A 25,962-nucleotide genomic window follows, 5' to 3' on the forward strand; every position below is an offset into this window, starting at 1 on the left:
CTATCAGATGGAATCAGCTCTCCCCTGTTGTATAGAACAGCCTATCAGATGGAATCAGCCCTCCCCTGTTGTATAGAACAGCCTATCAGATGGAATCAGCCCTCCCCTGTTGTATAGAACAGCCTATCAGATGGAACCAGCCCTCCCCTGTTGTATAGAACAGCCTATCAGATGGAATCAGCCCTCCCCTGTTGTATAGAACAGCCTATCAGATGGAATCAGCCCTCCCCTGTTGTATAGAACAGCCTATCAGATGGAATCAGCCCTCCCCTGTTGTATAGAACAGCCTATCAGATGGAATCAGCCCTCCCCTGTTGTATAGAACAGCCTATCAGATGGAATCAGCCCTCCCCTGTTGAATAGAACAGCCTATCAGATGGAATCAGCCCTCCCCTGTTGAATAGAACAACCTATCAGATGGAATCAGCCCTCCCCTGTTGTATAGAACAGCCTATCAGATGGAATCAGCCCTCCCCTGTTGAATAGAACAGCCTATCAGATGGAATCAGCCCTCCCCTGTTGAATAGAACAGCCTATCAGATGGAATCAGCCCTCCCCTGTTGTATAGAACAGCCTATCAGATGGAATCAGCCCTCCCCTGTTGAATAGAACAGCCTATCAGATGGAATCAGCCCTCCCCTGTTGAATAGAACAGCCTATCAGATGGAATCAGCCTCCCATGTTGAATAGAACAGCCTATCAGATGGAATCAGCCCTCCCCTGTTGTATAGAACAGCCTATCAGATGGAATCAGCCCTCCCCTGTTGAATAGAACAGCCTATCAGATGGAATCAGCCCTCCCCTGTTGTATAGAACAGCCTATCAGATGGAATCAGCCCTCCCCTGTTGAATAGAACAGCCTATCAGATGGAATCAGCCCTCCCCTGTTGAATAGAACAGCCTATCAGATGGAATCAGCCTCCCATGTTGAATAGAACAGCCTATCAGATGGAATCAGCCCTCCCCTGTTGTATAGAACAGCCTATCAGATGGAATCAGCCCTCCCCTGTTGAATAGAACAGCCTATCAGATGGAATCAGCCCTCCCCTGTTGAATAGAACAGCCTATCAGATGGAATCAGCCTCCCATGTTGAATAGAACAACCTATCAGATGGAATCAGCCCTCCCCTGTTGTATAGAACAGCCTATCAGATGGAATCAGCCCTCCCCTGTTGAATAGAACAGCCTATCAGATGGAATCAGCCCTCCCCTGTTGAATAGAACAGCCTATCAGATGGAATCAGCCTCCCATGTTGAATAGAACAGCCTATCAGATGGAATCAGCCCTCCCCTGTTGTATAGAACAGCCTATCAGATGGAATCAGCCCTCCCCTGTTGAATAGAACAGCCTATCAGATGGAATCAGCCTCCCATGTTGTATAGAACAGCCTATCAGATGGAATCAGCCCTCCCCTGTTGTATAGAACAGCCTATCAGATGGAATCAGCCCTCCCCTGTTGAATAGAACAGCCTATCAGATGGAATCAGCCCTCCCCTGTTGAATAGAACAGCCTATCAGATGGAATCAGCCCTCCCCTGTTGTATAGAACAGCCTATCAGATGGAATCAGCCCTCCCCTGTTGAATAGAACAGCCTATCAGATGGAATCAGCCTCCCATGTTGTATAGAACAGCCTATCAGATGGAATCAGCCCTCCCCCTTTCTTTCTTTCTTTCTTCAGTCTTAAAGCATGACAAATTATGAGGGAAAACAAAGTTAGACGCTGTTTTATGTCTGTTAATGTGATATAATGTGCTGTATTAATTCATGCCGACCTAAAAGAGAGAATGTGTGTGTAGACACATACACACAAATTAATTCACTAAGCTATCACATTAAACTATGACAGTAGGGCCAGCAGTAGGGAGAGAAGGCGCCAAGGTAATGCTCAGTGGATAACACTGGCATACTATGTGACACATTTTTAATTAGATGTTAAAAGTGTGAAATGAACAAAACATGTAAGTGTTTTCACAGCAGAGCTACAGTATACAGATGCCTTTAAGGACGCATAGTCCATACATGATGCATAGCTACAACAGGGACACAGATCTCTTAACAATATATAGCATGTTCTCATCTTTTATTATAAGGTCAAACATCCAGGGGCATAAAGCCTTATACTGTAGGGATATAAAGCTATACATGGTTATAAAGCTATACATGGTTATAAAGCTATTTAGGGGTATTAAGCTAATAGGGGTATTAAGCTAATAGGGGTATTAAGCTATTTAGGGGAATAAAGCAATTTAGGACTATAAAACTATTTAGGAGTATAAAACTATTTAGGAGTATAAAGCTACAACAGCTGGCAACAGCTCTGGTGGACATTCCTGCAGTCAGCATGCCAATTGCCCGCTCCCTCAACACTTGAGACATCTGTGGCATTGTGTTGTGTGACTAAACTGAACATTTTAGAGTGGCCTTTTATTGTCCCCAGCACAAGGTGCACCTGTGTAATGATAATGCTGTTTAATCAGCTTCTTGATATGCATATCAAGCAGGAATGTTCACCAGAGCTGTTGCCAGATAATTACATGTGAATTTTTCTACCATAAGCCACCTCCAATATCATTTTAGAGAATTTGGCAGTACGTCCAACTGGCCTCACAACCGCAGACCACGTGTAACCACGCCAGCCCAGGACCTCCACATCCGGCTTCTTCACCTGCGGGTTCATTTGAGACCAGCCGCCCGGACAGCTGATGAAACTGTAGGTTTGTACAATCAAACAATTTCTGCACAAACTGTCAGAAACACTCTCCGGGAACCTAATCTGCTTGCTCGTCATCCTCACCAAGATCTTGACCTGACTGCAGTTAGTGAGCATTTCTCCTTCGCCACACCTAACAGGGATGTAAACAAATTTGTGCACAAAATTTGAGAGAAAAAATTACATTTCAGAAAAATTTCAGGTACGATCCAAACTTTTGAAGTAACGAGCCAAAACAAGAAAAAATGCTTCACAGTCCCAATAATTATGGAGGGCACTGTATAAAAAGTTGAAGTCAGAAGTTAATGACTCCAACCTACGTGTATGTTAAAACTTGTTTTTCAACCACTCCACAAATGTATTGCTTACAAACTATAGTTTTGGAAAGTCGGTTAGGACATCTACTTTGTGCATATTTCCAACAATTGTTTATTTCAGATTATTTCATTTCCAAACGCCTGAAGGTACCACGTTCATCTGTACAATCAATAGTACACAAGTATAAACACCATGGGACCATGCAGCCGTCATACCGCTCAGGAAGGAGCTGTCTCCTAGAGATGAACGTACTTTGGTGTGAAAAGTGCAAATCAATCCCAGAACAACAGCAAAGGACCTTGTGAAGATGCTGGAGGAAACGGGTACAAAAGTATCTATATCCACAGTAAAACGAGTCCTATATCGACATTACCTGAAAGGCTGCTCAGCAAGGAAGAAGACACTGCTCCAAAACCGCCATACAAAAGCCAGACTACGGTTTGCAACTGCACATGGGGACAAAGATGGTACTTTTTGGAGAAATGTCCTCTGGTCTGATGAAACAAAAATAGAACTGTTTGGCCATAATGACCATCCTTATGTTTGGAGGAAAAAGGGGGAAGGCTTGCAAGCTGAAGAACACCATCCCAACCGTGAAGCACGGAAGTGGCAGCATCATGTTGTGGGGGTGCTTTGCTTCAGGAGGGACTGGTGCACTTCACAAAATAGATGGCATCATGAGGGAAGGAAAATTATGTGGATATATTGAAGCAACATCTCAAGACACCAGTCAGGAAGTTAAAGCTTGGTCGCAAATGGATCTTCCAAATGGACAAGGACCCCAAGCATACTTTCAAAGTTGTGTCAAAATGGCTTAAGGACAACAAAGTCAAGGTATTGGAGTGTCCATCACAAAGCCCTGACCTAAATCCTATAGAAAATGTGTGGGCAGAACTGAAAAAGCGTGTGCAAGCAAGGAGGCCTACAAACCTGACTCAGTTACATCAGCTCTGTCAGGAGGAATGGGCCAAAATTCACCCAACTTATTGTGGGAAGCTTGTGGAAGGCTACCTGAAACGTTTGACCCAAGTTAAACAATTTAAAGGCAATGCTACCAAATACTAATTGAGTGTATGTAAACTTCTGACCCACTGGGAATATGATGAAAGAAATAAAAGCTGAAATAAATCACTCTCTCTACTATTATTCTGACAATTCACATTCTTAAAATAAAAGTGGTGATCCCACCTGACCTAAGACAGGGAATTTGTACTTGGATTAAATATCAGGAATTGTGAAAAACTGAGTTTAAATGTATTTGGCTAAGGTGTATGTAAACATCCGACTTCAACTGTACTGTAGGGTTATAAAGCTACATAGGGTTAACCGACATTGCAGCACTATTACTGTTATTAATACTTCACACACACACAGGTCTGGGCCGGGGGTGCGGTAAGACCGACATATCAACCTACACATGCTCAGCCTGCTGTTGCCGTGCCCCCCCCCCCCCCCTGGACGCCGAGGGAGAACCACCCAAGCAACCAGGCATCATCCCATCACCACGACACCGGAGGTGGGCCGGGTCAGGTTATGTAATGCGGAAGTAAAGACCTCATCACACACACGCCTCAATCAAACAGAATAGGAGATGCAGACAGGTATTGATGGGTTTGTCTCTCTCATCCATCTAGCACCCCAGGATGAACACTGAAATATTCATGTTCTCTCAAACACAGTCCTAAAACACACACACCCACGTGTTGACCCTCACAGACATCCATACAGCCAACATCCATACGGCCAACATCCATACGGCCAACCTCCATACGGCCAACATCCATACGGCCAACATCCATACGGCCAACCTCCATACGGCCAACCTCCATACGGCCAACCTCCATACGGCCAACATCCATACGGCCAACCTCCATACGGCCAACATCCATACGGCCAACATCCATACGGCCAACATCCATACGGCCAACATCCATACGGCCAACAGCCAACCTCCATACGGCCAACCTCCATACGGCCAACCTCCATACGGCCAACATCCATACGGCCAACATCCATACGGCCAACATCCATACGGCCAACATCCATACGGCCAACAGCCAACATCCATACGGCCAACATCCATACGGCCAACAGCCAACATCCATACGGCCAACAGCCAACATCCATACGGCCAACAGCCAACATCCATACGGCCAACAGCCAACATCCATACGGCCAACATCCATACGGCCAACATCCATACGGCCAACATCCATACGGCCAACATCCATACGGCCAACAGCCATACGGCCAACAGCCATACGGCCAACAGCCAACATCCATACGGCCAACATCCATACGGCCAACATCCATACGGCCAACATCCATACGGCCAACATCCATACGGCCAACATCCATACGGCCAACATCCATACGGCCAACATCCATACGGCCATCATCCATACGGCCATCATCCATACGGCCATCATCCATACGGCCATCATCCATACGGCCAACATCCATACGGCCAACATCCATACGGCCAACATCCATACGGCCAACATCCATACGGCCAACATCCATACGGCCAACATCCATACGGCCAACAGCCATACGGCCAACATCCATACGGCCAACATCCATACGGCCAACATCCATACGGCCAACCTCCATACGGCCAACCTCCATACGGCCAACAGCCATACGGCCATCATCCATACGGCCATCATCCATACGGCCAACATCCATACGGCCAACATCCATACGGCCAACATCCATACGGCCAACAGCCAACCTCCATACGGCCATCATCCATACGGCCAACATCCATACGGCCAACATCCATACGGCCAACAGCCAACCACCATACGGCCATCATCCATACGGCCATCATCCATACGGCCATCATCCATACGGCCATCATCCATACGGCCATCATCCATACGGCCATCATCCATACGGCCATCATCCATACGGCCATCATCCATACGGCCATCATCCATACGGCCAACAGCCAACATCCATACGGCCAACATCCATACGGCCAACAGCCAACATCCATACGGCCAACATCCATACGGCCAACAGCCATACGGCCAACAGCCATACGGCCAACATCCATACGGCCAACATCCATACGGCCAACATCCATACGGCCAACATCCATACGGCCAACATCCATACGGCCAACATCCATACGGCCAACATCCATACGGCCAACATCCATACGGCCAACATCCATACGGCCAACAGCCAACATCCATACGGCCATCATCCATACGGCCAACATCCATACGGCCAACATCCATACGGCCAACATCCATACGGCCAACATCCATACGGCCAACATCCATACGGCCAACATCCATACGGCCAACATCCATACGGCCAACATCCATACGGCCATCATCCATACGGCCAATCATCCATACGGCCAACATCCATACGGCCAACATCCATACGGCCAACATCCATACGGCCAACATCCATACGGCCAACATCCATACGGCCAACATCCATACGGCCAGCATCCATACGGCCAGCATCCATACGGCCAGCATCCATACGGCCAGCATCCATACGGCCAACATCCATACGGCCAACATCCATACGGCCAACATCCATACGGCCAACATCCATACGGCCATCATCCATACGGCCAACATCCATACGGCCAACATCCATACGGCCAACAGCCAACATCCATACGGCCAACATCCATACGGCCAACATCCATACGGCCAACAGCCATACGGCCAACATCCATACGGCCAACATCCATACGGCCAACATCCATACGGCCAACATCCATACGGCCACATCCATACGGCCACATCCATACGGCCAACATCCATACGGCCAACATCCATACGGCCAACATCCATACGGCCAACATCCATACGGCCAACAGCCAACCTCCATACGGCCAACATCCATACGGCCAACATCCATACGGCCAACATCCATACGGCCAACATCCATACGGCCATCATCCATACGGCCAACATCCATACGGCCAACATCCATACGGCCAACATCCATACGGCCAACATCCATACGGCCAACAGCCAACATCCATACGGCCAACATCCATACGGCCAACATCCATACGGCCAACATCCATACGGCCAACATCCATACGGCCAACATCCATACGGCCAACATCCATACGGCCAACATCCATACGGCCAACATCCATACGGCCAACATCCATACGGCCAACATCCATACGGCCAACATCCATACGGCCATCATCCATACGGCCATCATCCATACGGCCAACAGCCAATATCCATACGGCCAACATCCATACGGCCAACATCCATACGGCCAACATCCATACGGCCAACATCCATACGGCCATCATCCATACGGCCATCATCCATACGGCCATCATCCATACGGCCAACATCCATACAGAGTAGTAATCTAACTGGTCAGTCTGATCTGTACGGTGGAAGTGGTTGGTCTACAGAGTAATCTAACTGGTCAGTCTGATCTGTACGGTGGAAGTGGTTGGTCTACAGAGTAATCTAACTGGTCAGTCTGATCTGTACGGTGGAAGTGGTTGGTCTACAGAGTAATCTAACTGGTCAGCATCATATCCCCCCAGTTGATCTGAACCACATGGATATGTCACTGGGAGGTCTCTACTTCAAACACACTGCAGCTCTCCTATCCACCTTTACCTCACAAATCTGTCTGTGTGTGTACAGTAAATGTGTATCATATACGTTACCTCGTAGAGCAGGCAGCCTAGCGACCAGATGTCAGATTTGAAGTTGTATCCGTTTTCATGTATTCTCTCTGGAGACATGTAGTAGGGGGTGCCCACTGGAACAGACAGAGACACAGGGAAAGAGAGAGAGACACAGGGAGAGAGAGAGAGACACAGGGAGAGAGAGAGAGACACAGGGAGAGAGAGAGAGACACAGGGAGAGAGAGAGACACACAGGGAGAGAGAGAGAGACACACAGGGAGAGAGAGAGAGAGACACAGGGAGAGAGAGAGAGAGACACAGGGAGAGAGAGAGACACACAGGGAGAGAGAGAGACACACAGGGAGAGAGAGAGTCACAGGGAGAGAGAGAGACACAGGGAGAGAGAGAGTCACAGGGAGAGAGAGAGACACAGGGAGAGAGAGAGCCACAGGGAGAGAGAGAGACACAGGGAGAGAGAGAGAGAGAGACAGGGAGAGAGAGAGAGAGACACAGGGAGAGAGAGAGAGAGAGAGACACAGGGAGAGAGAGAGACACACAGGGAGAGAGAGAGACACACAGGGAGAGAGAGAGACACACAGGGAGAGAGAGAGACACACAGGGAGAGAGAGAGACACAGGGAGAGAGAGAGAGAGAGACACAGGGAGAGAGAGAGAGAGAGACACAGGGAGAGAGAGAGAGAGACACAGGGAGAGAGAGAGACGCAGGGAGAGAGAGAGAGACGCAGGGAGAGAGAGAGACACAGGGAGAGAGAGAGACACAGGGAGAGAGAGAGACACACAGGGAGAGAGAGAGACACACAGGGAGAGAGAGAGACACACAGGGAGAGAGAGAGACACACAGGGAGAGAGAGAGACACACAGGGAGAGAGAGAGACACACAGGGAGAGAGAGAGACACACAGGGAGAGAGAGAGACACACAGGGAGAGAGAGAGACACACAGGGAGAGAGAGAGACACACAGGGAGAGAGAGAGACACAGGGAGAGAGAGAGACACAGGGAGAGAGAGAGACACAGGGAGAGAGAGAGACACAGGGAGAGAGAGAGACACAGGGAGAGAGAGAGACACAGGGAGAGAGAGAGAGAGAGAGAGGGAGAGAGAGAGAGAGAGAGACACAGGGAGAGAGAGAGAGAGACACAGGGAGAGAGAGAGAGAGACACAGGGAGAGAGAGAGAGAGACACAGGGAGAGAGAGAGAGAGACACAGGGAGAGAGAGAGACACAGGGAGAGAGAGAGAGACACAGGGAGAGAGAGAGAGAGACACAGGGTGATCAATATGATGTTTGAAATGTCTTTATTCTTTCAGAACTTTTGTAAGTGTAATGTTTAGTGACCATTTTTATTGTTTATTTCACTTTAGTTTATTATCTACTTCACTTGATTTGTCAATGTTAACATATACTTCTCATACATATAAAGCCCTTAAATTGAAATTGAATTGAGAGAAAGTAAGAGACAGAGAAATAACAGAGAGAACAGAGCGCGAGAGAGCCATTACCCTGTTCCACCACTAACCTAGCTGTTCCAGCACACCACATATGTCCCAAAACACACAACCTCAGAGAGACAGCCATTACCCTGTTCCACCACTAACCTAGCTGTTCCAGCACACCACATATGTCCCAACACACACAACCTCAGAGAGACAGACATTACCCTGTTCCACCACTAACCTACCTGTTCCAGCACACCACATATGTCCCAACACACACAACCTCAGAGAGACAGACATTACCCTGTTCCACCACTAACCTACCTGTTCCAGCACACCACATATGTCCCAACACACACAACCTCAGAGAGACAGCCATTACCCTGTTCCACCACTAACCTACCTGTTCCAGCACACCACATATGTCCCAACACACACAACCTCAGAGAGACAGACATTACCCTGTTCCACCACTAACCTACCTGTTCCAGCACACCACATATGTCCCAACACACACAACCTCAGAGAGACAGCCATTACCCTGTTCCACCACTAACCTACCTGTTCCAGCACACCACATATGTCCCAACACACACAACCTCAGAGAGACAGACATCACACACAAACTACAAGTCCACTACATCACAACTCCAGTTCAGCCCTCATTACCATCATCATACCATTATCACTCCAGACCCCACAGTCAGACAGTACAATACCACGCCGGCTGGCCCGCTCCAGACCCCACAGTCAGACAGTACAATACCACGCTGGCTGGCCCGCTCCAGACCCCACAGTCAGACAGTACAATACCACGCTGGCTGGCCCGCTCCAGACCCCACAGTCAGACAGTACAATACCACGCTGGCTGGCCCGCTCCAGACCCCACAGTCAGACAGTACAATACCTCGCTGGCTGGCCCGCTCCAGACCCCACAGTCAGACAGTACAATACCACGCTGGCTGGCCCGCTCCAGACCCCACAGTCAGACAGTACAATACCACGCTGGCTGGCCCGCTCCAGACCCCACAGTCAGACAGTACAATACCACGCCGGCTGGCCCGCTCCAGACCCCACAGTCAGACAGTACAATACCACGCCGGCTGGCCCGCTACAGACCCCACAGTCAGACAGTACAATACCACGCTGGCTGGCCCGCTCCAGACCCCACAGTCAGACAGTACAATACCACGCTGGCTGGCCCGCTCCAGACCCCACAGTCAGACAGTACAATACCACGCCGGCTGGCCCGCTACAGACCCCACAGTCAGACAGTACAATACCACGCTGGCTGGCCCGCTCCAGACCCCACAGTCAGACAGTACAATACCACGCTGGCTGGCCCGCTCCAGACCCCACAGTCAGACAGTACAATACCACGCCGGCTGGCCCGCTCCAGACCCCACAGTCAGACAGTACAATACCACGCTGGCTGGCCCGCTCCAGACCCCACAGTCAGACAGTACAATACCACGCCGGCTGGCCCGCTACAGACCCCACAGTCAGACAGTACAATACCACGCTGGCTGGCCCGCTCCAGACCCCACAGTCAGACAGTACAATACCTCGCTGGCTGGCCCGCTCCAGACCCCACAGTCAGACAGTACAATACCACGCTGGCTGGCCCGCTCCAGACCCCACAGTCAGACAGTACAATACCACGCTGGCTGGCCCGCTCCATACCCCACAGTCAGACAGTACAATACCACGCTGGCTGGCCCGCTACAGACCCCACAGTACAATACCACGCTGGCTGGCCCGCTCCAGACCCCACAGTCAGACAGTACAATACCACGCTGGCTGGCCTGCTCCAGACCCCACAGTCAGACAGTACAATACCACGCTGGCTGGCCCGCTCCAGACCCCACAGTCAGACAGTACAATACCACGCTGGCTGGCCCGCTCCAGACCCCACAGTCAGACAGTACAATACCACGCTGGCTGGCCCGCTCCAGACCCCACAGTCAGACAGTACAATACCATGCCGGCTGGCCCGCTCCAGACCCCACAGTCAGACAGTACAATACCACGCTGGCTGGCCCGCTCCAGACCCCACAGTCAGACAGTACAATACCACGCTGGCTGGCCCGCTCCAGACCCCACAGTCAGACAGTACAATACCACGCTGGCTGGCCCGCTCCAGACCCCACAGTCAGACAGTACAATACCACGCTGGCTGGCCCGCTACAGACCCCACAGTCAGACAGTAGAATACCACAGCTCCAGTCATGTACAGGGGCAAGCTGTAGTTCCACTGCCCCACCACAGAGGGCCCTAGTGAGCCTGATAGGGGAGATAGATGACAGATAGCGAAAGATCCAGACAAATACTGGGGGTTGATCTAACACACACACATATACACACACACACACACACACACACACACACACACACACACACACACACACACACACACACACACACACACACACACACACACACACGTTCATATTTTTAAATGGATTCATATTATAAATGTCTACTGCGGTATGTGTTGGGCACCAGTAACACGAGCTGTCACCATTGGCTAATGGGGATCCTGATATATCAAATGGCATGATGGAAGCATAGTCTGAGACCTGTAAATATTGTACATATTTAGTTAATACATGTCTTTTTTTTATTTTATTGGTGTGTTTAATAACTCGAATTTGAATAGTTGGCTTGACCAATGGAATGTCAGAAATGATGCCTGGTCGATTTGTTTGGGTTGCTAAGGTAGTTAGCTATTGCGAACTGTCTACAGTTTGCATTCAAAAGATGCATTCAGCAAGGCTTTTAGTTTCACCCGCTCAAAGTGAGAAGCCTGACGTGTGGTGATGGGAGAGGGCACCCTCGTAGTAAGGGGGACCCTGGACTGACGTGTGGTGATGGGAGAGGGCACCCTCGTAGTAAGGGGGACACTGGACTGACGTGTGGTGATGGGAGAGGGCACCCTCGTAGTAAGGGGGACACTGGACTGACGTGTGGTGATGGGAGAGGGCACCCTCGTAGTAAGGGGGACACTGGGCTGACGTGTAGTGATGGGAGAGGGCACCCTCGTAGTAAGGGGGACCCTGGACTGACGTGTGGTGATGGGAGAGGGCACCCTCGTAGTAAGGGGGACCCTGGACTGACGTGTGGTGATGGGAGAGGGCACCCTCGTAGTAAGGGGGACCCTGGACTGACGTGTGGTGATGGGAGAGGGCACCCTCATAGTAAGGGGGACCCTGGACTGATGTGTGGTGATGGGAGAGGGCATCCTCGTAGTAAGGGGGACACTGGACTGACGTGTGGTGATGGGAGAGGGCACCCTCGTAGTAAGGGGGACACTGGACTGACGTGTGGTGATGGGAGAGGGCATCCTCGTAGTAAGGGGGACACTGGACTGACGTGTGGTGATGGGAGAGGGCACCCTCGTAGTAAGGGGGACCCTGGACTGACGTGTGGTGATGGGAGAGGGCATCCTCGTAGTAAGGGGGACCCTGGACTGACGTGTGGTGATGGGAGAGGGCATCCTCGTAGTAAGGGGGACACTGGACTGACGTGTGGTGATGGGAGAGGGCATCCTCGTAGTAAGGGGGACACTGGACTGACGTGTGGTGATGGGAGAGGGCACCCTCGTAGTAAGGGGGACACTGGACTGACGTGTGGTGATGGGAGAGGGCACCCTCGTAGTAAGGGGGACACTGGACTGACGTGTGGTGATGGGAGAGGGCACCCTCGTAGTAAGGGGGACACTGGACTGACGTGTGGTGATGGGAGAGGGCATCCTCGTAGTAAGGGGGACACTGGACTGACGTGTGGTGATGGGAGAGGGCACCCTCGTAGTAAGGGGGACACTGGACTGACGTGTGGTGATGGGAGAGGGCACCCTCATAGTAAGGGGGACACTGGACTGACGTGTGGTGATGGGAGAGGGCATCCTCGTAGTAAGGGGGACACTGGACAGACGTGTGGTGATGGGAGAGGGCACCCTCGTAGTAAGGGGGACACTGGACTGACGTGTGGTGATGGGAGAGGGCACCCTCATAGTAAGGGGGACTTTATACACTGGACTGACGTGTGGTGATGGGAGAGGGCACCCTCGTAGTAAGGGGGACACTAGACAGACGTGTGGTGAGCTTTTAGCGCTATATCGGCAGCAGAAGAAGCAACAACAAAGTGGGTCCTACACATCACTAGTGGAGTAGGCATCCAATGGCTAGAGAGGTCTGGAGAACAGCCGTCCCACTCGGCTGCCAGGTGAGACCTTCGCCCAGAGCAGAGAGCAGGTGAGACCTTTGCCCAGAGCAGGTGAGACCTTCGCCCAGAGCAGAGAGCAGGTGAGACCTTCGCCCAGAGCAGAGAGCAGGTGAGACCTTCACCCAGAGCAGAGAGCAGGTGAGACCTTCACCCAGAGCAGAGAGCAGGTGAGACCGTCACCCAGAGCAGGTGAGACCTTCACCCAGAGCAAATGAGACCTTCACCCAGAGCAAATGAGACCTTCACCCAGAGCAAGTGAGACCTTCACCCAGAGCAAGTGAGACCTTCACCCAGAGCAAGTGAGACCTTCACCCAGAGCAGGTGAGACCTTCACCCAGAGCAGGTGAGACCTTCACCCAGAGCAGGTGAGACCTTCACCCAGAGCAGGTGAGACCTTCACCCAGAGCAGAGAGCAGGTGAGACCTTCACCCAGAGCAGAGAGCAGGTGAGACCTTCACCCAGAGCAGGTGAGACCTTCACCCAGAGCAGGTGAGACCTTCACCCAGAGCAGGTGAGACCTTCACCCAGAGCAGGTGAGACCTTCACCCAGAGCAGGTGAGACCTTCACCCAGAGCAGGTGAGACCTTCACCCAGAGCAGGTGAGACCTTCACCCAGAGCAGGTGAGACCTTCACCCAGAGCAGAGAGCAGGTGAGGACTTCGCCCAGAGCAGGTGAGACCTTCACCCAGAGCAGAGAGCAGGTGCGACCTTTACCCAGAGCAGAGAGCAGGTGAGGACTTCACCCAGAGCAGGTGAGACCTTCACCCAGAACAGAGATCAGGTGAGGACTTCGCCCAGAGCAGAGAGCAGGTGAGGACTTCGCCCAGAGCAGATCGCACAGAATAGGTGAGACCTTCACCCAGAGCAGGTGAGACCTTCACCCAGAGCAGAGAGCTGGTGAGTACTTCGCCCAGAGCAGGTGAGAACTTCGCCCAGAGCAGAGAGCAGGTGAAGACTTCACCCAGAGCAGAGAGCCGGTGAGGACTTCGCCCAGAGCAGGAGAGACCTTCACCCAGAGCAGAGAGCAGGTGAGGACTTCGCCCAGAGCAGGTGAGACCTTCGCCCAGAATAGGTGAGACCTTCACCCAGAGCAGGTGAGACCTTCACCCAGAGCAGAGAGCAGGTGAGGACTTCGCCCAGAGCAGGTGAGACCTTTACCCAGAGCAGAGAGCAGGTGAGGACTTCACCCAGAGCAGGTGAGACCTTTACCCAGAGCAGAGAGCAGGTGAGGACTTCACCCAGAGCAGAGAGCAGGTGAGGACTTCACCCAGAGCAGAGAGCAGGTGAGGACTTCACCCAGAGCAGAGAGCAGGTGAGGACTTCACCCAGAGCAGAGAGCAGGTGAGACCTTCACCCAGAGCAGAGAGCAGGTGAGACCTTCACCCAGAGCAGAGAGCAGGTGAAGACTTCACCCAGAGCAGAGAGCCGGTGAGGACTTCGCCCAGAGCAGGTGAGACCTTCACCCAGAGCAGAGAGCAGGTGAGGACTTCACCCAGAGCAGAGAGCAGGTGAGGACTTCACCCAGAGCAGAGAGCAGGTGAGGACTTCACCCAGAGCAGAGAGCAGGTGAGGACTTCACCCAGAGCAGAGAGCAGGTGAGACCTTCACCCAGAGCAGAGAGCAGGTGAAGACTTCACCCAGAGCAGAGAGCCGGTGAGGACTTCGCCCAGAGCAGGTGAGACCTTCACCCAGAGCAGAGAGCAGGTGAAGACTTCGCCCAGAGCAGGTGAGACCTTCGCCCAGAATAGGTGAGACCTTCACCCAGAGCAGGTGAGACCTTCACCCAGAGCAGAGAGCAGGTGAGACCTTCACCCAGAGCAGGTGAGACCTTTATCCAGAGCAGAGAGCAGGTGAGGACTTCACCCAGAGCAGGTGAGACCTTTACCCAGAGCAGAGAGCAGGTGAGGACTTCACCCAGAATAGGTGAGACCTTCACCCAGAGCAGGTGAGACCTTCACCCAGAGCAGAGAGCAGGTGAGGACTTCGCCCAGAGCAGGTGAGACCTTTACCCAGAGCAGAGAGCAGGTGAGGACTTCACCCAGAGCAGGTGAGACCTTTACCCAGAGCAGAGAGCAGGTGAGGACTTCACCCAGAGCAGAGAGCAGGTGAGGACTTCACCCAGAGCAGAGAGCAGGTGAGGACTTCACCCAGAGCAGAGAGCAGGTGAGGACTTCACCCAGAGCAGGTGAGGACTTCACCCAGAGCAGAGAGCAGGTGAGACCTTCACCCAGAGCAGGTGAAGACTTCACCCAGAGCAGAGAGCCGGTGAGGACTTCGCCCAGAGCAGGTGAGACCTTCACCCAGAGCAGAGAGCAGGTGAGGACTTCGCCCAGAATAGGTGAGACCTTCACCCAGAGCAGGTGAGACCTTCACCCAGAGCAGAGAGCAGGTGAGGACTTTGCCCAGAGCAGGTGAGACCTTTACCCAGAGCAGAGAGCAGGTGAGGACTTCACCCAGAGCAGGTGAGGACTTCACCCAGAGCAGAGAGCAGGTGAGACCTTCACCCAGAGCAGAGAGCAGGTGAGACCTTCACCCAGAGCAGAGAGCAGGTGAGACCTTCACCCAGAGCAGAGAGCAGGTGAGACCTTCACCCAGAGCAGAGAGCAGGTGAGACCTTCACCCAGAGCAGAGAGCAGGTGAGACCTTCACCCAGAGCAGAGAGCAGGTGAGACCTTCACCCAGAGCAGAGAGCAGGTGAGACCTTCACCCAGAGCAGAGAGCAGGTGAGACCTTCACCCAGAGCAGGCACCATCCGAAGCTGGCGACTAAACTTCACTCTTCATATTTTTGTCTTCTTCTTTAACTTTTATATTATTATTATTATTTTTTTATCAACTGCGATTCAGCTTTTAGCTGTGAACGTGTCTAACTAATAATACAAACTAGATATGAATTAGTTTGAATAAACCCATGATGTGGAATATTATAAGAGTTTACAGCATATGTATCTGTGCAGAAATAAAAGTGCACTTTTTATTGGGGGATGTTTTTTAATTGGGATGTGAAAACATTTCTTCATCTCTAAATGTCAGGTCTGCATAATAAAGTGTGCCCTCCAATTCTAAAAATAATCCTTCACTTCCACCATCAACTAGAGAGAGAGGCGGGGTCAGAGAGAGAGGGAGAGAGAGGCGGGGTCAGAGAGAGAGGGAGAGAGAGGCGGGGTCAGAGAGAGAGGGAGAGAGAGGCGGGGTCAGAGAGAGAGAGAGGCGGGGTCAGAGAGAGAGAGAGAGAGAGAGAGAGAGTCGGGGTCAGAGAGAGAGAGAGAGCCGGGGTCAGAGAGAGAGGGAGAGAGAGGCAGGGTCACAGAGAGAGGGAGAGAGAGGCAGGGTCAGAGAGAGAGGGAGAGAGAGGCGGGGTCAGAGAGAGAGGAAGAGAGAGGCGGGGTCAGAGAGAGAGGGAGAGAGAGGCAGGGTCACAGAGAGAGGGAGAGAGAGGCAGGGTCAGAGAGAGAGGGAGAGAGAGGCAGGGTCACAGAGAGAGGGAGAGAGAGGCAGGGTCAGAGAGAGAGGAAGAGAGAGGCGGGGTCAGAGAGAGAGGGAGAGAGAGGCGGGGTCAGAGAGAGAGGAAGAGAGAGGCGGGGTCAGAGAGAGAGGAAGAGAGAGGCGGGGTCAGAGAGAGAGGAAGAGAGAGGCGGGGTCAGAGAGAAAGGGAGAGAGAGGCGGGGTCAGAGAGAGAGGAAGTGAGAGGCGGGGTCAGAGAGAAAGGGAGAGAGAGGCGGGGTCAGAGAGAGAGGAAGAGAGAGGCGGGGTCAGAGAGAGAGGGAGAGAGAGGCGGGGTCAGAGAGAGAGGAAGAGAGAGGCGGGGTCAGAGAGAGAGGAAGAGAGAGGCGGGGTCAGAGAGAAAGGGAGAGAGAGGCGGGGTCAGAGAGAGAGGAAGTGAGAGGCGGGGTCAGAGAGAAAGGGAGAGAGAGGCGGGGTCAGAGAGAGAGGAAGAGAGCTGGCTTGCGAGAGCCCAGTTTTAATTGGTTATCAGGCTCGGGGGTGTGTGTGTGTGTGTGTGTGTGTGTGTGTGTGTGTGTGTGTGTGTGTGTGTGTGTGTGTGTGTGTGTGTGTGTGTGTGTATGAGTTTCTGTGTGTGTGTGTGTGTGTATATGCGTTTCTGTGTGTGTGTGTGTATATGCGTTTCTGTGTGTGTGTGTGTATATGCGTTTCTGTGTGTGTGTGTGTGTGTGTGTGTGTGTGTGTGTGTGTGTGTGTGTGTGTGTGTGTGTGTGTGTATATGCGTTTCTGTGTGTGTGTGTATATGCGTTTCTGTGTGTGTGTGTGTGTGTGTGTGTGTGTGTGTGTGTGTGTATATGCGTTTGTGTGTGTGTGTGTGTGTATATGCGTTTCTGTGTGTGTGTGTGTGTGTGTTGCTATGGAGGTCTCCTTGTGCAGTTTGAACGGTGTTCCTTTAACATCCATTACAAGCTGATTAAAGAGCATCAGCCTCTCTTATGCTAATAGATGTATAGAAGAGCAAAGCAACAGCGCCTGCCTGCCTGCCTGCCTGCCTGCCTGCCTGCCTGCCTGCCTGCCTGCCTGCCTGCCTGCCTGCCTGCCTGCCTGCCTGCCTGCCTGCCTGCCTGCCTGCCTGCCTGCCTGCCTGCCTGCCTGCCTGCCTGCCTGCCTGCCTGCCTGCCTGCCTGCCTGCCTGCCTGCCTGCCTGCCTGCCTGCCTGCCTGCCTGCCTGCCTGCCTGCCTGCCTGCCTGCCTGCCTGCCTGCCTGCCTGCCTGCCTGCCTGCCTGCCTGCCTGCCTGCCTGCCTGCCTGCCTGCCTGCCTGCCTGCCTGCCTGCATTCATTCATTCATTCATTCATTCATTCATTCATTCATTCATTCATTCATTCATTTACAATTAAAACACACAACTGTATTCACGCAGATGAACTAGAAGTCATGTTGGGATTGATTTCCATTATTACAGTTGGTTAAGACACCTGAGCTGCATTCTAGGGGAAGAGAAGATCAAATGGTCATGGTAAACATGTATGAATGGAATCATCCGGTTCCTCTACTGGGCTATGAGCCTGGACCACCAACTAGCCAGCACCTCCCTCCTCTACTGGTCTCTAGCCAGCACCTCCCTCCTCTACTGGTCTCTAGCCAGCACCTCCCTCCTCTACTGGTCTCTAGCCAGCACCTCCCTCCTCTACTGGTCTCTAGCCAGCACCTCCCTCCTCTACTGGTCTCTAGCCAGCACCTCCCTCCTCTACTGGTCTCTAGCCAGCACCTCCCTCCTCTACTGGTCTCTAGCCAGCACCTCCCTCCTCTACTGGTCTCTAGCCAGCACCTCCCTCCTCTACTGGTCTCTAGCCAGCACCTCCCTCCTCTACTGGTCTCTAGCCAGCACCTCCCTCCTCTACTGGTCTCTAGCCAGCACCTCCCTCCTCTACTGGTCTCTAGCCAGCACCTCCCTCCTCTACTGGTCTCTAGCCAGCACCTCCCTCCTCTACTGGTCTCTAGCCAGCACCTCCCTCCTCTACTGGTCTCTAGCCAGCACCTCTCTCCTCTACTAGGACTCATTAAAGCCCCAAACTTTCAGACACAAACACACAGGCACACACATTTCACCGCCCCTCATGCAGAGAGAGACATGGGGAGAGAAAGACAGAAGGAGGGAGGGAGGGAGGGAAGGAGAGGGGGAATGAGAGATGAAGGGGGAGAGAAAGGGGGAAAGGGAAGAGGGAGAAAGAGTCGTATAGAGGAGAGAAAGAAGAAAAGGAGGGAGGGTGAGAGAAATACATGATGAGGAGGAGAAAATGGAGGGAGCGAGAGAGCAAAGGAGAGAAAGTTTGAGAAAGACAGTTGGATAGACAGTGAGGCAGCTAGAGAGAGGAAGATGGGAAGAGAAAAAAGAGAGGTGGGTATGGAGAGGAGGACAGCAGGAGAGAGAGAGGGGGGTATGGAGAGAAAGACAGCAGGAGAGAGAGGGGGGTATGGAGAGAAAGACAGCAGGAGAGAGAGAGGGGGGTATGGAGAGAAAGACAGCAGGAGAGAGAGGGGGTATGGAGAGAAAGACAGCAGGAGAGAGAGAGGGGGGTATGGAGAGAAAGACAGCAGGAGAGAGAGAGGGGGGTATGGAGAGAAAGACAGCAGGAGAGAGAGGGGGGTATGGAGAAATACCCAGCAGGAGAGAGGGGGGGGGGGGGTATGGAGAGAAAGACAGCAGGAGAGAGAGAGGGGGGTATGGAGAAATACCCAGCAGGAGAGAGGGGGGGGGGGTATGGAGAGAAAGACAGCAGGAGAGAGAGAGGGGGGTATGGAGAGAAAGAGAGCAGGAGAGAGAGAGGGGGGTATGGAGAAATACCCAGCAGGAGAGAGAGAGGGGTACGGAGAGGAGGACACGGCAGGAGAGAGGGAGAGGGGTACGGAGAGAAAGAGGAGAATGAAAGCCAAAGAGGCTTTTGGGAATGGATGATCCTGGGTCTCTATGCCCGTGAGGGAAAATAACCCTTTATGGAGAAACTTTCCTCACCCTCCATTCTCCTCTCCCCTCCATTCTCTCTCATTCACTCACTCCCTCACTCACCCTGGCCATGGGGCTGAAGGAGCAGCCTACTCACAGAAGACCTTAAGGGGGCGCTGTGGTCCCAACTTTAAGGCTCCTGCCCATATCTAGTCATCATACTGTTTACATTGCCTAATACTGGCTTTCTGTTTTTCAAATGTAAGATTAACACAGTCAGTGTGAGGCGCTCTCTCAATCCCATTGTTTACAATTAAGTAAAAATCATCATTTTCATTACTGTTTATTTGAAAACATCCTGTCTTGGGCAGGTTTTGGAGAACATGAGAATATGTAAATTGAGCATTTTTGACACAAGCCCCACCACAACCACAGTGTCGGCCACCGTTTTTTTACAGCAGTCAGAGCCGTGTGTCAGGCAGCGGTGGCGAGGCGTGTTCCAGACATGTTCCGCCCAGACAACAGGTCAGGGGTCAAGGCAACAGGAAGAGACTAACTGGCCAATGAAGAGTCAACGGCCCCAAAGTTGCCTTTAGAAGGCCTCAACCCCCAGCTTTATAACACACATGGTTCTGGGCTACACCAGCTAATCAAACACATCCCCACACGTTGTGTGTGTGTGTGTTGTGTGTGTGTGTGTTACCTAGAGAATGGGCAGCGGTGGTTTTGGAACTGAAGAATCTTCCCAGTCCCAGATCTCCCAGCTTCACCACTCCTGTGGCAGTTATGAACACATTAGCTGGCTTGATATCTGTAGAGAGGACAGGGCACGCAGTTCAAAAGCCTGTGTGTGTGTGTGTGTGTGTGTGTGTGTGTGTGTGTGTGTGTGTGTGTGTGTGTGTGTGTGTGTGTGTGTGTGTGTGTGTGTGTGTGTGAGTGTGTAAGTGTGTGTGTGTAAGTGTGTGTGTGTAAGTGTGTGTGTGTGTGTGTGTTGTACCTCTGTGCATGACCCGTCGAGAGTGCATGTGTTCCAGCGCACTGCACAGCTGGACAAAGTACTTCCACACGGTCCTCTCTGGAATCAACCTCCGCTGCTTCTTAAAGTGCTACACACACACACACACACACACACACACACACACACACACACACACACAACGTCAGATAACACACACACACACACACACACACACACAACACAACGTCAGATAACACACACATGATCGGGTGTCCTATAGGGCGACGCACAATTGGCACAGCGTCATCCGGGTTAGGGAAGGGTTTGGCCGGGGGAGGCCATCATTGTAAAATAAGAATTTGTTCTTAACTGACGTACCTAGTTAAATAAAGGTTAAAGAAAAATACACACATACTGGGGAGGGGAACTTGAAATGATTTCACTATCTGAAAAATAATGATTTTTTTGGGAGATATGAGGATAGTCGAAATACATGTGTTTTAAAGAGGAACAAATAAACAAAATTCAACTTCAATGGCAACTTGTTCGTGTGACTCAGATGAGGCAGTGCACTCTGCATGTTGTTTCAGCACAGGCCGTGAGGCAGGGGCGTGAGAGGAGCAGGGTCGGTGTTTCCGACACAGGCCGTGAGGCAGGGGCGTGAGAGGAGCAGGGCCGGTGTTTCCGACACAGGCGGTGAGGCAGGGGGTGTGAGAGGAGCAGGGGTCGGTGTTTCCGACACAGGCGGTGAGGCAGGGGCGTGAGAGGAGCAGGGGTCGGTGTTTCCGACACAGGCGGTGAGGCAGGGGGTGTGAGAGGAGCAGGGGTCGGTGTTTCCGACACAGGCGGTGAGGCAGGGGCGTGAGAGGAGCAGGGCCGGTGTTTCCGACACAGGCGGTGAGGCAGGGGGTGTGAGAGGAGCAGGGGTCGGTGTTTCCGACACAGGCGGTGAGGCAGGGGTGTGAGAGGAGCAGGGGTCGGTGTTTCCGACACAGGCGGTGAGGCAGGGGTGTGAGAGGAGCAGGGCCGGTGTTTCCGACACAGGCGGTGAGGCAGGGGCGTGAGAGGAGCAGGGGTCGGTGTTTCCGACACAGGCGGTGAGGCAGGGGCGTGAGAGGAGCAGGGGTCGGTGTTTCCGACACAGGCGGTGAGGCAGGGGCGTGAGAGGAGCAGGGGCCGGTGTTTCCGACACAGGCGGTGAGGCAGGGGCGTGAGAGGAGCAGGGCCGGTGTTTCCGACACAGGTCGTGAGGCAGGGGGCGTGAGAGGAGCAGGGTCGGTGTTTCCGACACAGGTCGTGAGGCAGGGGGCGTGAGAGGAGCAGGGCCGGTGTTTCCGACACAGGCGGTGAGGCAGGGGCGTGAGAGGAGCAGGGCCGGTGTTTCCGACACAGGCGGTGAGGCAGGGGCGTGAGAGGAGCAGGGTCGGTGTTTCCGACACAGGCGGTGAGGCAGGGGCGTGAGAGGAGCAGGGGCCGGTGTTTCCGACACAGGCCGTGAGGCAGGGGCGTGAGAGGAGCAGGGGCCGGTGTTTCCGACACAGAGGATAAGAGAGAGAAAGTAGACAAACCGACTCACTCAAGTTAGACAAACTTGTTGATGTGATAGGTTATCTATCATCTCATCTGGTAATGTCTGTCTTGACTGCGTCACATCTATAAAAGAAGCTAGCTAGCTACACTAGCCAGCTAAGTTAGTTAGCCAGCTTGCTAGCTACACTAGCCAGCTAAGTTAGTTATCCAGCTAGCTAGCCACAGTAGCCAGTTAAGGTAGTTAGCCAGCTAGCTAGCTACACTAGCCAGTTAAGTTAGTTAGCCAGGCTAATGGAGACAATTATTCTGCTTTTGTGTCCTTATCTACAACAACTCCATTCATATTAAACAACAGCCTACCTGATGGTTGATCATTGTAGCCTATTCCTTCTCATTTAGCCAACTTAAATTGTGTAATTGTAATTCCATTTTTCATTGATTAGAAATCTCCCACTTTGGCCTCCCGAGTGGCACAGCGCTCTAAGGCACTGCATCACAGTGCTAGAGGTGTCACTAAAGACCCGGGTTCGATCCCGGGCTGTATCGCAACCGGCTGTGATTGAGAGTCCCATAGGCACAATTGGCCCAGCGGTGTCCGGGTTAGGGGAGGGTTTGACCGGGGGGGGCTTTACCTGGCTCATCGTGCTGTAACGTTTCCTTGTGGCGGGCCGGGCGCCTGCAGGCTGACCTCGGTCGTCATGTGAACGGTGTTTCCTCCGACACATTGGTATAGCTGGCTTCCGGGTTAAGCGGGTGGGTGTTAAGAAGCGCAGTTTGGCGGGTCATGTTTCAGAGGACGCATGACCCGAGCCCGTTGGGGAGTTGCAGCAATGAAACAAGTTTGAAATTGGGGAGAAAAAGAAATGTCCCACTTCACTTGCTACACATGGAGCCTCTGCCAGTACTGCTGCTTGGATCAACTGACAATAACAAGCTACCGGTAAGTCCTTCTTATGAGGTGCACTAATAAAAACTGTTTTAAAAACTGATGTTTTATTTAAAATGTCATGGTCTAACCTTGTCACATAGATAATTAAATTCAATTTTAGACAAAGCTTTTGAATCAAAATAAGCCTATATTTGTTTTGCTCAAAAATCTATAGTCTAGCCAGTAATCGAATACTAACGCCCTTTCGGATATTCGAATAATCAAATAACTGCCCAGGTAAAAGAAGGATTTTTAAGCCTCGAGACAATTGAGACATGGATTGTGTATGAGCACCATTCAGAGGGTGAAAGGGCAAGACAACAAAATGTAAGTGCCTTTGAACGGGGCATGGTAGTAGGTGCCAGGCGCACCGGTTTGTGTCAAGAACTGCAATGCTGCAGTTTCCCGTGTGCATCATGAATGGTCCATCACTCAAAGGACATCCAGCCAACTTGACACAACTGTGGGAAGCATTGGAGTCAACATGGGCCAGTATCCCTGTGGAACGCTTCCGACACCTTGTAGAGTCCACGCCCCAACGAACTGAGGCTGTTCTGAGGGCAAAAGGGGGTGCAACTCAATATTAGGATTTTGTACAGTCAATGTACACAAACTCTGCTGCTTCTTAAAGCGCTGCACACACACACATCCACACCCACACCCACCCACACACACCCGTTAATATGATGCAGACCTCGCGCTTGTTCCCTCTCTCTTCCCCTCACTCCGCTGTTTCCCTCGTTCCTCTCTCTCGTTCCCTCTCTCTTCCCCTCACTCCGCTGTTTCCCTCGTTCCTCTCTCTCGTTCCCTCTCTCTTCCCCTCACTCCGCTGTTTCCCTCGTTCCTCTCTCTCGTTCCCTCTCTCTTCCCCTCACTCCGCTGTTTCCCTCGTTCCTCTCGCTCGTTCCCTCTCTCTTCCCCTCACTCCGCTGTTTCCCTCGTTCCTCTCTCTCGTTCCCTCTCTCCGCTGTTTCCCTCGTTCCTCTCTCTCGTTCCCTCTCTCTTCCCCTCACTCCGCTGTTTCCCTCGTTCCTCTCTCTCGTTCCCTCTCTCTTCCCCTCACTCCGCTGTTTCCCTCGTTCCTCTCTCTCGTTCCCTCTGTTTCCCTCCCTCTCTACCGTTCTCCCTCTCTCTACCGTTCTCCCTCTCTCTACCGTTCTCCCGCTCTCTACCGTTCTCCCGCTCTCTACCGTTCTCCCGCTCTCTACCGTTCTCCCGCTCTCTACCGTTCTCCCGCTCTCTACCGTTCTCTCTTTCCCTCTCAATTTCAATCCTCTCTCTACCTCATCTGCCTCTTTTCCTCTACCCCCCCTCTTTCTCTCATACCAAGGCCCTTCTCATTTTCATTACGCTGCGGTGGAGCACATGAGTTCTCAGAAACAGAGAAAAGCAAAACGCTCACATCTGGTACATAGTTTCTCCATATTTACGTAACCCAGTCACACACAAACTACAACCACACAACACACAATACCCCTGCCACCGTAACCCCCCCCCAACCTCTCAGCATGACCTCATTCTCTCCTAGATGTCACAGAAACAGTCACAGTGCGGCAAGACTACCGGAAATCAATGGTCCTAGTCGTTTTCAATATCTGGGAAAGAAAGACAACATTAAAAATGATCCACATCGGGGCAGCAGGTGGGAGAGTGTGGGAGAGTGTGGTGACATGGACCATTTCTTCACTTCACTGTCATTGGCAAACACGTAGCTTGCAAATAAAACAAGTCTGGCCTACACCATGAACGAATTCAGAGATGGGAGCTCCCTCCCCCTGTGAAAAATAAGGCACCTGTACAGCTGTTGTACTCCATGAAGAATGACAAAACGAGGACACAGAGAGAAAACCGGAGACTAATACGCATAACAACCAAACAAAAGGTATGTCAAAGATGTGTCAAACAAGTGAAAATTGTGTCAACTGTTAGGACAAGGGATAACAGCTAAATTACATCCAACTGTTAGGACAAGGGATAACAGCTAAATTACATCCAACTGTTAGGACAAGGGATAACAGCTAAATTACATCCAACTGTTAGGACAAGGGATAACCGCTAAGTCAACTGTTAGGACAAGGGATAACAGCTAAATTACATCCAACTGTTAGGACAAGGGATAACCGCTAAGTCAACTGTTAGGACAAGGGATAACAGCTAAGTCAACTGTTAGGACAAGGGATAACAGCTAAGTCAACTGTTAGGACAAGGGATAACAGCTAAATTACATCCAACTGTTAGGACAAGGGATAACCGCTAAGTCAACTGTTAGGACAAGGGATACCAGCTAAGTCAACTGTTAGGACAAGGGATACCAGCTAAGTCAACTGTTAGGACAAGGGATAACAGCTAAGTCAACTGTTAGGACAAGGGATAACAGCTAAGTCAACTGTTAGGACAAGGGATAACAGCTAAGTCAACTGTTAGGACAAGGGATAACAGCTAAGTCAACTGTTAGGACAAGGGATAACAGCTAAGTCAACTGTTAGGACAAGGGATAACAGCTAAATGAAATCCAACCGAAGCCATTGGTGAAGACTCAGACAAGCAGGAGCTGACAATAATGGACTATTTTTGACCGCTGTCATATCGACACTTACGTTCATTATAACTTCAGTGTTGCTTTTGTACTGAGTGTCACTATTTATCAAGGCTACTTGGCACGTATGAGGATGTTTAGGCTACTGATGTTTTCATCATTTCACCTGGCATCTTGATGGGTGGGGGATTTATTTTTCTCCTTATAAAATGAAGCTGTTACCGGAAAAACATACGCTTTCTGTTTCATGGTCGTAACAAAGGCACTCCATAAAT

The 25,962-nt window shown here is 51.7% G+C and overlaps 1 protein-coding gene across 1 annotated transcript in view; it reads right to left on the bottom strand.

Annotated features, from left to right (window-relative positions):
- LOC120036017 (serine/threonine-protein kinase Nek7) overlaps positions 1-25,962 on the bottom strand; it is a gene marked incomplete at its 5' end in the record, with an annotated part of 48,732 nt that overhangs the window by 17,383 nt on the left and 5,387 nt on the right. Inside the window, 3 exons of the mRNA XM_038982483.1 lie at positions 7,710-7,804; positions 20,439-20,546; positions 20,733-20,841. Coding sequence (XP_038838411.1) covers positions 7,710-7,804; positions 20,439-20,546; positions 20,733-20,841 — 312 coding nt within the window. The remainder of the gene's footprint in view (positions 1-7,709; positions 7,805-20,438; positions 20,547-20,732; positions 20,842-25,962) is intronic.

This window comes from Salvelinus namaycush, unplaced genomic scaffold (assembly GCF_016432855.1).
Source record: "Salvelinus namaycush isolate Seneca unplaced genomic scaffold, SaNama_1.0 Scaffold1182, whole genome shotgun sequence".
NCBI classification, from domain to species: Eukaryota; Metazoa; Chordata; class Actinopteri; order Salmoniformes; family Salmonidae; genus Salvelinus; species Salvelinus namaycush.